Source organism: Hippocampus comes, unplaced genomic scaffold (genome assembly GCF_001891065.2).
Source record: "Hippocampus comes isolate QL1 unplaced genomic scaffold, H_comes_QL1_v1.1 scaffold186, whole genome shotgun sequence".
Classification (NCBI taxonomy): domain Eukaryota; kingdom Metazoa; phylum Chordata; class Actinopteri; order Syngnathiformes; family Syngnathidae; genus Hippocampus; species Hippocampus comes.
In genome coordinates, this window is record NW_017806236.1 from 368,026 (window position 1) to 380,662 (window position 12,637).

The 12,637-nt window shown below is 40.7% G+C and overlaps 1 protein-coding gene across 6 annotated transcripts in view; it reads right to left on the reverse strand.

Annotated features, from left to right (window-relative positions):
• LOC109507493 (mucin-2-like) overlaps positions 1–11,099 on the reverse strand; it is a 26,106-nt gene extending 15,007 nt beyond the window's left edge. The window contains exons 1-29 of one of the 6 annotated variants that reach the window (XM_019856952.1): positions 10,629–11,096; positions 10,294–10,549; positions 10,090–10,204; positions 9,619–9,709; positions 9,410–9,540; positions 9,102–9,318; positions 8,341–8,466; positions 8,117–8,231; positions 7,888–8,038; positions 7,676–7,789; positions 7,530–7,599; positions 7,302–7,439; positions 6,688–6,852; positions 6,520–6,614; positions 6,087–6,213; positions 4,904–5,159; positions 4,493–4,545; positions 4,305–4,408; positions 4,068–4,219; positions 3,781–3,919; positions 3,484–3,594; positions 3,202–3,381; positions 2,739–2,978; positions 2,501–2,657; positions 1,469–1,597; positions 803–1,348; positions 698–757; positions 593–637; positions 8–67 (exon numbers count right to left, since the gene is read on the reverse strand). In XM_019856952.1, the coding sequence (XP_019712511.1) occupies positions 8–67; positions 593–637; positions 698–757; positions 803–1,348; positions 1,469–1,597; positions 2,501–2,657; positions 2,739–2,978; positions 3,202–3,381; positions 3,484–3,594; positions 3,781–3,919; positions 4,068–4,219; positions 4,305–4,408; positions 4,493–4,545; positions 4,904–5,159; positions 6,087–6,213; positions 6,520–6,614; positions 6,688–6,852; positions 7,302–7,439; positions 7,530–7,599; positions 7,676–7,789; positions 7,888–8,038; positions 8,117–8,231; positions 8,341–8,466; positions 9,102–9,318; positions 9,410–9,540; positions 9,619–9,709; positions 10,090–10,204; positions 10,294–10,549; positions 10,629–10,719 (4,234 nt within the window). In that variant the 5' untranslated portion in view covers positions 10,720–11,096. Of the gene's footprint in view, positions 1–7; positions 1,349–1,468; positions 1,598–2,500; positions 2,658–2,738; positions 2,979–3,201; positions 3,382–3,483; positions 3,595–3,780; positions 3,920–4,067; positions 4,220–4,304; positions 4,409–4,492; positions 4,546–4,903; positions 5,160–6,086; positions 6,214–6,519; positions 6,615–6,687; positions 6,853–7,301; positions 7,440–7,529; positions 7,600–7,675; positions 7,790–7,887; positions 8,039–8,116; positions 8,232–8,340; positions 8,467–9,101; positions 9,319–9,409; positions 9,541–9,618; positions 9,710–10,089; positions 10,205–10,293; positions 10,550–10,628 lie in introns of all 6 variants that reach the window. The other 5 variants (XM_019856954.1, XM_019856953.1, XM_019856951.1 and 2 more) reach the window with 5 other exon arrangements.
• Positions 11,100–12,637: the final 1,538 nt, after the last annotated feature.

A 12,637-nucleotide genomic window follows, 5' to 3' on the forward strand; every position in this document is an offset into this window, starting at 1 on the left:
GTTGGACCTTCAGTTGTGGTGCTTGGTTCTGCCGATGTGGTTGTAGATTTAGTTGTGGTAGTTGGACCTTCAGTTGTGGTGCTTGGTTCTGCCGATGTGGTTGTAGATTTAGTTGTGGTAGTTGGACCTTCTGTTGTGGTGCTTGGTCCTGCTGATGTGGTTGTAGATTTAGTTGTGGTAGTTGGACCTTCTGTTGTGGTGCTTGGTCCTGCTGATGTGGTTGTAGATTTAGTTGTGGTAGTTGGACCTTCTGTTGTGGTGCTTGGTCCTGCTGATGTGGTTGTAGATTTAGTTGTGGTAGTTGGACCTTCTGTTGTGGTGCTTGGTCCTGCTGATGTGGTTGTAGATTTAGTTGTGGTAGTTGGACCTTCTGTTGTGGTGCTTGGTCCTGCTGATGTGGTTGTAGATTTAGTTGTGGTAGTTGGACCTTCTGTTGTGGTACTGGGTCCCGAGGGTGTGGTTGTTGTTGGACCTTCAGTTGTGGTGCTTGGTCCGGCGGATGTGGTTGTAGATTTAGTTGTCGTAGTTGGACTTTCAGTTGTGGTGCTTGGTCCTGCCGATGTGGTTGTAGATTTAGTTGTGGTTGTTGGACCTTCTGTTGTGGTACTGGGTCCCGAGGGTGTGGTTGTTGTTGGACCTTCAGTTGTGGTGCTTGGTCCTGCAGATGTGGTTGTAGATTTAGTTGTGGTAGTTGGACCTTCAGTTGTGGTGCTTGGTCCTGCGGATGTGGTTGTAGATTTAGTTGTGGTAGTTGGACCTTCTGTTGTGGTAGTGGGTCCCGAGGGTATGGTTGTTGTTGGACCTTCAGTTGTGGTGCTTGGTCCTGCGGATGTAGTTGTCGTTGAACCTTCAGTTGTCGTGGTGGGTCCTATTGTGGTTGTTGTAGATTTTGTTATAGTTGTCGTACTTGCAGTCACAACAGGGCCAGTTGCTGGGGTGGTAGTCTGTATGGTTACAGCTTCCTCAACTGTTGTTGAACTTAAAGGAGGTACTGATGTTGATTTTGTGGTCGTAGTTTTTCCTTCAGTTGCAGTCGGAGATTCTGTTGATAAAGTAGTCGTGGACCTTGTTGTTCTGGTTACTTCTTCAGTGGTAGTGGTCGGCCCTTCAGTTACAGGAGTTGTTGGTGGAGGGGGTGTTGTCGTAGCACAGGTTTCATTTTCAAATATTACTGTTCTATTTACACATATGGCATAGTAGCACATTCCAAGGTTGTCAGTCACATTGTAAATAACTTCATTTTCCTCATATCTTGTTCCATTGTAAAAGCAGCCTTCACATTCTTCAACACATATCTGGTGATCTTCATCAAATATGGGCTTATCTTCTGGACACACAGGATAACAACCTGCAAATAAATTAGTATATAGGAATTCAATGAATGTCTTAATGTGTTCATGTCACATCAATGTACTTAATCATCATTTGATCCTCTAATTAACTCAATATGATCATTAAATAAATTTACCCTCCAGGTTGGGTAAGGGGTTGCTACAAATTCCCTCAACATTCAAGCAGGTCTTGTAGCAAGGTTGATGACATGGGTTGTAGTGCCACCGGCATTCATCTGGGTTGTTATAGTAATCACAGTAGACAGCTAAGGGCAAAGAAGAGAAAAAAAATTCAAATTGTCAATTCATTCATTCATCTTATCCAGTTTAGGGTTACAGGTAAGCCTCATAGTTGCCAGTCAAGCACAAAGAGAGACAATCACTTCCACCTACATTCACTGAGCTAGAAAGGATCCCATACTGGCTGCATAAAAGTCATGACAGCAATAATATTAACAAATTAATTAATCAACCAATCTATTCATTCATCAATCAATCAATTAATCAATTTATCAAATACTCAACACTAACACAAACACAGCCGACACCATAAGTTGAGTTAAATGACAGTGAATAAAAATATGCCTTTAATGTGTTTTGAAAATGGACAGAAAGGGGGCTTCTAAACATTTAACGGATGGTCATTCCAAAGGAAAGGACTGGCAACAGAAAAGACTCGATCCCCTCTGAGCCTCCGCTTCGTCCTTGGTCCCTTCAATAAAATCTGGTCTGCAGATCTGAGGCACCAGGCAGGTGCGTATGGGTGGAAGAGATGTAAGGCAAGGCCAGATCATTTCAAGATTTGAAAACAAATAAGACTATCTTAAAATGAACTCTAAAATTTACAGTGAGCCAGTGAAGGGAGGCCAGAGTTGGAGTCACGTGCAGTTAGGAAGCGAGCAACAGCATTTTGGACCAACTGGAGATTCTTGAGGGAGGACTGACTGACTCCAAATAAAGTGCATCACAGTCATCTAGCCAAGATGTAACAAAGATACGGATTACTAATTCTAACTGCAGGGAGTTTATCACTTGCAAAAATGTGAATATCATGTTTTAGACTAGAAAAAAAAAACTTTTGACAGCTCATTATTAAGTTCGAATTAATGAACACTGGTCATTTCAAACTCATTTCTGTTGTTAAGGACCAATTGATAAAATTTACTCACGGCAGATGTCTGGTGTTCTCCATGCAACACATACACCAGCCTCATTACAAGCTTGAGCATAGGCTGCAACTGCTGTGCAGAAACATTCACAGTCGCCTCCAGTGTCACAGGCACATGAGTCTTTCACACAGTTTTCATAAAACGGAAGCGGATCCACCTGTTCAGACAAATTATATGCCCAATCAGATAAACTGTGTACTTTCTAATTCAAACATTTTGAAGACAAATCTTCCATTACCGTATTGTGGCATGCTTGGAAGGTTTTTCCAGTTATAATGCCGCACATCATTTTCGACCAGTGGTGACGAGAAGGTTTTGCCGTACACGGGTCAACGTGTGTTTCCACATTTGGGCAATTGCTGCTGGTTTTCCAGCTGTTTGCAAATTCTAACACATTTGTCACTTGCAGCTGACCCTGAATGGTGAAGTCGTTTTGTTCATTGCCATCAAAATCTCCACACAGGCCGCATACTTCTCCCTGTACAGCCAAACAAATGAGTTAGTACACTTCTGAAATTATTCTTCAGCATTAAAGTGTTACTTGGCAGTCAATTGCAGGGCTCATACATAGAAACAAATACAAATATTAATATTCACACCGATGCTGTTGAATTTGGAGTTCACAATGTCTTGATGTAACTTTGAGAGCACGATATTCCTTCATTAATAAACCGGATATAATACGTTAGAATTCAACTTACACTGTGCTGAGGTTCTAAAAGGATGCGAACAGTTGTTTTGCGATCCCACATCACTGCCATGCCAATGACAGATTCGACCACCACATACATGCCCACCGTCCTAATCGTGTACTTGATTTGGTTTCCTTGTCCCAGGTCGACCTCTTCATACTTTCCTTTGAATAGTTTGATTTCCATTCGCTGCAATGTAAAACAAAGTTCATGTTGATTGTGTTATGAACACTGTCAATCTACTCAAGTGTGTCCTATATTACAGTATTTTGGCGTTGCATAAAGTCTTACCCCCAACTGGATTCGGACAGTTTTCGAGCATGTGGTGCCTGTAGAGCCGCATGGGACATTCTCTGTGATAACTCCAATGTTGTCCTGTGCTGTTTTATTGCCACATTTGTTCTTAAAATGGAGACACGCAATAATATAATTACAAATCAATAATAAGTAATCCTTTATTGAGAAATCTTGTTTTGGTTTCTGTATTACTCAAACTCGGTAATTTGACAACAGTGCTCCTCATTAACTAAAAGGGCATAAAAAGCTTCGGTATTTCAACAAACTCGATTTTTGTGGTATTCTACTAACCTTGACTGCAACATAGCTGCAGAGACCTTGAAAGCCATACGTCCGCTGATCAAATGTGTTATAATGACCACTTCCATAAATAATGCAGGTTCCAGGGCATTTTTCTTCTGTGCACTCCCATTTTCCACTTCTGCACATACTGGATTACGAACATTAAAAATAAGCCGATTATGTAAAACAATCATAATTTTTGACACACACACACACACACACACACACACACACACACACACACACACACACACACACACACACACACACATTGTAGAGCAAAAATATTATCATACCATGTGTTGCACTGATTTGGAATTTGAGTTCCGGCAGCATAGAATTTTCCATCATGTTTACATGGACATTGTGACTTTTCTACACAGAAACCTCTGCCATCGTCAAAAAGCCCATCTGGACACTGACAGCCCGATTCACAATCGTTGGAGTCCTGCCAAGAAAGACCAAAGAGCTACCTGAATAATTAACTGGAACTGTTCCCAGACGTGAGGGAAACTGGGCAAAAAAGAACTCACACAATCATCGCTGTCCAGATTTAAACAAGTTGGTGCACACTGGACTCCAAGTTGTCCTGAGCCAGGACTGGAGCAGTTGAAGTACACTTTGTGTGGAGGACATACTAAAAAATAGGAAGAATTTTTGTATTGTTCAACCAAATGCTTCAGACAATGCAAAAAAAATTACACAAACAAACATGACTTACCTGATGAGCGGGCTCTCCAAGAGTGGCAATGCAGCACCCCATTACTGCACACACTGAAGACAGACACAAACCGTATACAGATTGTAAGAATTAAAAAAAAAAAAAAAAAAAAAAAAGCGTGGTCTGTATACTTGAGAAAAGTACACTCATCAGCCACAATATTAGGTGCATGTCCACAATCTAAAAAGATCTCTTACTCCAATTATATTTCTAAATTTGGATAGACAGTGTCAGAGAAAGTCACTGAATAATACGTTTCTAAAATTTAAATAATAGAGCTGCCCTTCATCACATTGAGAGATGTTTCTAATATTTTACCGCCATATTTGAGCCAAATAGGGCAACAAAAATGTAAAAGTCCCTTTTAATAACAACACTGTTGAGTGTATGCCTTAAATTCGTTAAACTAACCAGTGTTCGTCTTTGATGTTGATGGACTTCCCGGGCGGGATGATGGCCTCATTGTGATAACAGGGACACTTTTCTTTGGGGATGCAGATGGCATGGTCATCAAGGTATTGACCCTCGGGGCAGGAGCAACCATCCACGGGCAGGAAGTCAGAGTTGCAAGTCTGCAATGTTGAACTCAACGATCGACAGGTCAGCTCGCATCGTTGATGTTTGTACGAGAAGATCTGAGATTGTGGGCAGGTCCTTGTGTATTTGTCTGTTTGTAGAAGAATGCAAGAAAAGTTACATTACATTGTACATAATAGGAGATCGCCACAGATTAATTATGAACAAATTAGCTATCCAAATTATCTTGACGGGATCCAATGGCTTGCCATTGTCATGATTCTGTGACCAACAGGTGGCACTGTAGGGCTCCCCCTGCAGCTGCACACCTGTTGGTCGTTATGTAATTATTTGTATAAAAGGACTCCCGCCTGACTACTTATTGTCGGGTCATTGTTTGCTGCTGTCAGGTTTTTTTCAGTCATGTTTCGGTCGCTGTTATGTTTTAGCTTCATTCTTGATTTTTGTTTGATACTTTGGACTTTGTATGTTTTGGATCTAAGTTTTCTCTATGTTTTAATACAATTTGTCAAGTACACCCTGCTCCTCCCCCCTGCCTGCTTTTTGGGGTGCACCACCACCTCGCAACTTGACAGATTGAATTAAAACATAGAGAAAACTAAATCGAAAACAAACAAAGTCCAAAGTATCAAACAAAAATCATGACTGAAGCTAAAACATAACAGTGACCGAAACATGACTGAAACAAACCTGACAGCAGCAAACAAGCAAATAATGAGCCGACAATGAGTAGTCAGGCGGGAGTCCTTTTATACAAATAATTACATAACAACCAACAGGTGTGCAGCTGCAGGGGGAACCCTACAGTGCCACCTGTTGGTCACAAAAGAATCATGACAGCCATGAGGGATGGGGCGAAATATTAACATTGAAACATGGAGCTTTTGTCTCCAATAGTATACTTTCTACCAGAAAAAAAGTTACAAATAATTACGAACTATACAGCCATCTATTTTCAATAAAATTGGAATCCAAAATCTTTGAACATATAGGGAAAAAAATCTATGCAGAGGCCCCACTTTATAGCACGTAGAGCAATACAACAGAATGCTCTTACCACACACGTTGGCTCTCCAGTCTATCAAGAAGACTCCCTTCGATGCACAAGCTCGGGCATAGGAGGAGAAGACAGCACACAAGCAGGCTTCACTCTTGTCGCAGTTGCAGCTGGCGTAAGTGCACCGCTGCGGAATACGGCACACACTGCTAGGTACTTGTTGTAAACGTGGCTTCAGTTTGATTCACTTCATAAAGTACGACAGTAATAGCCGGCATTTCTATTGTCAAAAGTTGTAAAGGGTGACCGAAATAAAACAAGAAAAAAAAAACAAAAAACAAGATAAACCATCCTTCCATGACTCACTGGAAGGGTGACCGAAATAAAACAAGAAAAAAAAAAAAAACAAGATAAACCATCCTTCCATGACTCACTGAGATGAGTTATTTTTATTAATGGAGCAGAATTGACTGTATTAAATTAAGGACCATACCTTGTAGTATGCCTCAGGATCCACTAAGGAATGGCACTGTTCAAAGGTGCTATTTGGGCGTAACAGCAAGGCGCACCAATGTTTGGCGTACAAGTCTGGAAAATGTGCAAACCATCTTTTACAATGATGACAAACAAACACAAAGGGTCAAGCGGATTTGACGTGTACCATTTTCCACACTCAGAGAACAGGGGTCATCAAGTCTTTCCCTCGTGTCTCGGCACATGAGGTTGGACTTCCAGGTGTTGCTAAACGAGGTGGCTGTCCCCTCGACAATCCCCTGAGGGGTTTTCAATTCGTCAGACATGACCAGATTGTAGTTGCCACATAAACCTGATGAAATAAAGAAACTTAAGTTTCACACAATGTTGGTGTTACTGTGACAGGCTCTGTCACCCATCCACTCAAAGATACGCCAGGATTACTGGAAACGATATACAAGGCATCCGGAAAAGTCACGATAGACTTCCTTTTATCCATTTCATCATTAGTTATCATTCAGGGAGACGTGAGGCTGCCAAGGTTTGACAGCTCTGCAGTTTTTGTAAGCATATATCATTCTCTTGCCTTTGGGTCGACAACTGACACCTTGTATAAAGTTTTTCTGTCCCCAACACATTCAGCAATTTGAGGAGCTTTATGACAGCTCCGATACATAGTACTGTGTGCAAAGTTTCCTATTGTACAGATTGGACACTGCAAACTGTTTTATTACTCCAACTGTTACTTTAGTATCCAGAGCTGATAATATATTTGACATTTTTTAGAAATGTATGACTCACCACGCGTCTTTCCGTTGTAGCTCTCGTTCAGCCGCACATACACTTGCATAAGAGGCACGTGCTGAATCTGAATTTGCAACCCAAAACTCGTATGAAGTAGGATGTGAAAAGATGAAGCATGGAATATGTTGATGTCCGCTTTGATGAAATACAAACGCAAGAACAAATAGTATCACTTGATGACGTAAGGGCACAAAGTAAAGACGAGGGTTGGATTGTGCGACTCACCTGTATGATACGGCAACGTGATGGTTTGCTGGTTCTGCTTGACCGTCCCATCAGAAATGAACGTTAACACCTAAAAACCAACACACTTAATCAGTTAAATGGTGCATCCAACAGGCATGACGCATTGACAACGATTCACGACTCACGTTGTTTCTGTCATTGTTAAGCAGGATTTTAAGTGCCTTGAGACAAGTATCAAACTGGTGGTTTATACAAGGCACTAACTGCACCTGGATGGTAAACTTTGGACTGGAGGCATCCTGCAGGAACACACATGGACATTCAAATGGGGATTGAAGTCACGGTGACAGATTCTGGCCGCTCATTTCTCTACCAATCAAAGCTCAAATTAATTTACCTTGCTTTCCACCTTGGCTAGTGTGTAATAACAATCTCCGTGGAAGGTGTAAGATTTGCCATCGAAGGTGGTTATATGGGAACCCTCCTCCACTGCGCACGTGGCCGGGCCCTGAAGATACTCACAAGACCATCTGCCCTGAAAACATGTACTGAGATAACACATGTCCTTTAAACACATGATCAAGCGGCATGGGTAATATTACAACATTATTGAACATTTCAACTACCATATCTCTCTGTCTTGTTGGTAGCCCTCGCTCGAGTTATAGATTCTTCCATGCTTGCACTGACACTCCGATTGATCAATGCACCCTCTCATAGAAATGTCATCAAATACAGTGCCTAAAACGTGTAAAAGAATTTGAGAAAATTTGATTTCATAGCATTAGCACGAACCTGGATTGAAATGTAAATGTCAATGAAATGTAATGAAATGAAATGTAGGACTGACCAGTGGGGCAGAAGCAGCCATCCATTCGGTGTTCCTCACACAAAGAACTGGTATCCTGGTGTGTGCACGTGTCCATGCAAGGAGAACCGCTCTCCTCGTAGACCATGTTGTAAGGACATTGTTTGGCTGTGGAGAAAGAGAGTGAGATGTGGAATTGTGGATTAATACGAGTAACATTGTTGTTACTGGTGGCTTGTTTTTTTTTTTTTTTTTTTTTTTTGGGGGGGGGGGGGGGGGAAAGGATCCACCGATTCTAGGAGCAGGCCTTCCTGTGTGGAGTTTCCATGTTCTCCTCATGCCCCCGTGGATTTTTTTCCGGATACTCGGTTTTCCGCTGATATTCCAAAAACGCAGTTGTGAATTTTTTTTTTTTTGTGAACTAAATGTTTTTTGATTGGTGTATTTCTGTTTGAATTTCAAATGTTTTTTTCCATTTGCCGATGGGACAGTTAGTATTTAAACGTATGCATTCTGCTTTGGAAAAAGCAGTCATGCAAAACATGTTACGACCCCAGGAAGAATAATCCAAATAATCAGTATTATTTTTTTGGGGTGTCTGCTCATGTTAAACTTGCTTCATTTGACAGAATTTAGAATCAACAACAAACATCTAATGTGGTTGCTAATTGTTGCTGCGGAAAGAAACTGGAGGCAAAAGAATATCAGACATGACATTGTTGTAATTTTCCAAGTACAACACCCTATTTTAAATCCTTTTAATCTAAAGATCTGACAATAAAATACAGGAAGTAAAACTTTACCACAGAACTCTGGTGTCCTCCAGTTGGGAGGCATTCCGCCAGCATGGGAACACTGTCGAGAGAACTCGGATAGGGTGCTGCAGACACAGGTGTCATTGGTGCGGTTGCTGCACCCGCACATGTCCTGCGCGCAAGCCTGCACGTAGGGCGCAGGGTCAATTAGCTGCGCGCAGGGGCTCCAAGGCTCTGAATGCAACATTTGGTTGCAGGTTGTTTTCTAAAAGAGAAACGGATAAGCAATCGGCCCAGTGTTACTTATGTGTCGAATAGTATGATACTTTTGATAACACAACGCAAAGGAAACTCACAAACTCCTCGCATGAATCCACAGCTGGAACATCTTCAAGTTCTCCAAACTCCTCAAAGGGGTCCTCACAATCATCATTTGGGTGATGAACCTTCTGGTTATTGCCAAATTCAATGTGGCTGATTATTCGATCTGCAGTGGATTTCATTTATACTGTCAAATGGTGGTGGTGGGTAAATGAAGAAAAAAAAAACAATTTCGCAAACTGACCATTGTAAATCAACTCATTGTAGACCGGAACGCCGTTGTAATCGCCACAGAGTCCGCAAGTGCGATTCGCGTAATCACGATCCACCTCAACCTACAATGACAGAGATCATTGAAGAAGAATAAGATGAATTATGTGTAAGGTGGTTTTTATAGGGTCAAATAAAGTTGGTAACTTCACAGTCATCATGGAAGATGAAAGAAATTATAGGTAACAATTATTTACCAGTCTCAGCTAAGGAATGGTGGTAGCATTCATTCGGATACAAGACTGATTTTAAGTTGTGTATTTCATTTAGAATCTCAAATGTATGCATTTAAATTGTTCCACAGATGCAAACATCATGTTTGTTCCAAATACAGCTTTAAAAATAATCTGTTCATTTTAAATTGTACAAAATTTAAAGATTAAAAAAAAGTATTGTAACGTAAAACACGAATATTGAAAAGTCTGCAAAAAAATCTGATCTTCACCATGACTGCATCGTCGCCATTCCACATGACCACAAGGCCGACTTGAGACTGCAGTTTGATGTAGACGGCATTATTTTCCACTTGAACTCCACTGTTATAGTATGGCAACGTGACCCTAAAACACAAGAGACATCTCATTATATAAACTCAAAAGAGGAGCCACTTGATTTTTTTATTTTTTTTTTGGTTCGTTTTTCAACTTACGTTTGTCCATTCACCGTGACCGCTTCCTTGGTGAGGTGGAAAGCAAGGTCGTTGATCGTGACCACCACATAAGCCACAGTGGGGTTCCCATCATTCTGCTCCCTCCTCATATGCACCGAGAACTCCTGCATGGCCTCGTGGCAGTCGGAAGCAAGGTTGTACTCGCACGCGCCGGAAAACTGGTAAACGTCGCCGTCGAATGTCTTAAAGTGCTCTCTCCCCCATGTGCTGCAGATACTGCTGACATGGTTGCTGACTGAACGAGATAGAAAACAGTCGGGGGTGAGATTATGTTTTCGGATGAAGTGACAAAAAAAGTGTTTGATTGGTCTTACCCAGTCTGGCCTTGACTTCAGTGACAACAAACAAAGTGAGAAAATAGAAAGTGACACATTTCCACCTCATGGCTGCCACAGTTCCCATCATCAATGCAAGTCACATTGGCTGACTCTTCTCTTGCAGCTCCTTATATTTAGACTGCTCAATTTGATCACACCTTCTTTCAGGCAAGTTTTATTGCCACCACATGGAAAACGTGTTGAATGGATGTCTGACGCCAATGTAATAATACCCACATCCTCCTTGTGACATCATTAAGCAAATTTGCTTGCAAATCAATTGAGAGATTTTCATGAACAAGATGAAATGAATAAGGTAATCAGCTGCGATCACTTGAGTATTAGTCACCAAGAATGAATACATTGGGAGATCTTTTTTTTTCCATTTCTAGCCCTCTATGAAGGTTATTGTCCCCTATGAGTATCAGAGTAAAAATGAAAGTCCTTCCTATGAAATAAAGCAGAAACACACCAGACGTGAAGACAAAACAATCCTCACACAAGCATCACAGAGGCCAGTATCAGCTTTAGCATATCTCAAAACACGGAGTTCCCAACACTCAAAGGATAAACACATCTAAGATATGGCACCTTTACTTTAAACACAAAACGCTTGAGGTCAAAGACTGCATCATTAGCAGAAGGCTTATGTAAAGTTGCAGTGGCTTGCATAAACATGTTAATATATAAATACGTTTCTCTTTATCAAATAACCATTTTGTCTCCTCGTATTTTTCGAAAAGTATTCTCCACAACGCATGTTAAATTTTTCACTGAACTAAGACACCTTAATGCGTTTTTTTCAAATACAAAAATTGTTCAAGAGGGCATCATTGACTGGTATCAGTAACTGGTATTGGCAGCCACTGCCTGGTACCTTGACATATGCCCTGATACTCACCCATCTCTAGTTATTAACATTCATTTAATGGTTAACATTAATTTAACAAGGTAGGGATCATCAATATCAATATACTCTAAAACACTTCGTCAATTCAATTTATTCATGCGCTAATTCACAACAGAAGTTATCTCAAGGCACTCTGCACACTGAGCAGATCAAGAACCACACTTTTCATTTGACTTCTCTCATTCTATACTTTTTGCCTCACTGTTAATAATTTGTACAGTTGTTTAACAAATTGGTTTATTAACTGGAGAGGTACCAAATCCCCATGTGTAAGTACCTACATGTGTGAACAATAAAGTTGGATTTGATTGGATTTATTTGGACTTGGTGGGAAAAATTTAAATTTCCTACATTTAAGAACAATGTGTGGCTTGGATGCATGCATTCATTAATATTAGTCCAAAAATGCTTAAAACATCTTTAATATTCCCTTATCACATCCCACCATGCACGCTAAGTCTATAAAACGTGTTTACTGATGTATTTTATCTGTGATTACTTCTTGTTATTTTTCATGATCCCAAATAGTGATTTAGTGGAAGCTCCTCCATGTGCAAACAGGGTTACGGACTACTCCCACTATTGGACAGCTGTATGATGAGGATGTGTGGAGTCATTCTTGACTGACAGCTTTTATTGTGTGTTGACCGAAGGAGGACATCAAATGAACCAAATTGCTGAACAGCAGTTTTGATTAGCATGTGGACAAGTTCTGACTTTGCAATATTTCTCGGTTAATTTAGGATTACCAGTAGCTTTCACCACGTTAACTAGAGAGCATACTGAATAGACTCGGCTTGCATTTACTGTACTCCCACTTTGACTGTCCAGACTGCATATCTACAGTGGATTCTCAATACAATAGTTTGCTCGTTATGAAGCTATTTCGTGTATGTTCCAGACTTCAAAGTGTCAGCTATTAATAAGAGAAAAGGGAGAAATTAAAGGACAACACATACCTCCCTGTTAATATACCTTGTTGATTACAGTTCCATACACTTAAACTCACTGTATCATACCTGTCAACTCATACGGTTTAGCCATATTTTATACGGATTTTGTGGTGAATCTTACGTATATGGCCATATCACACAAA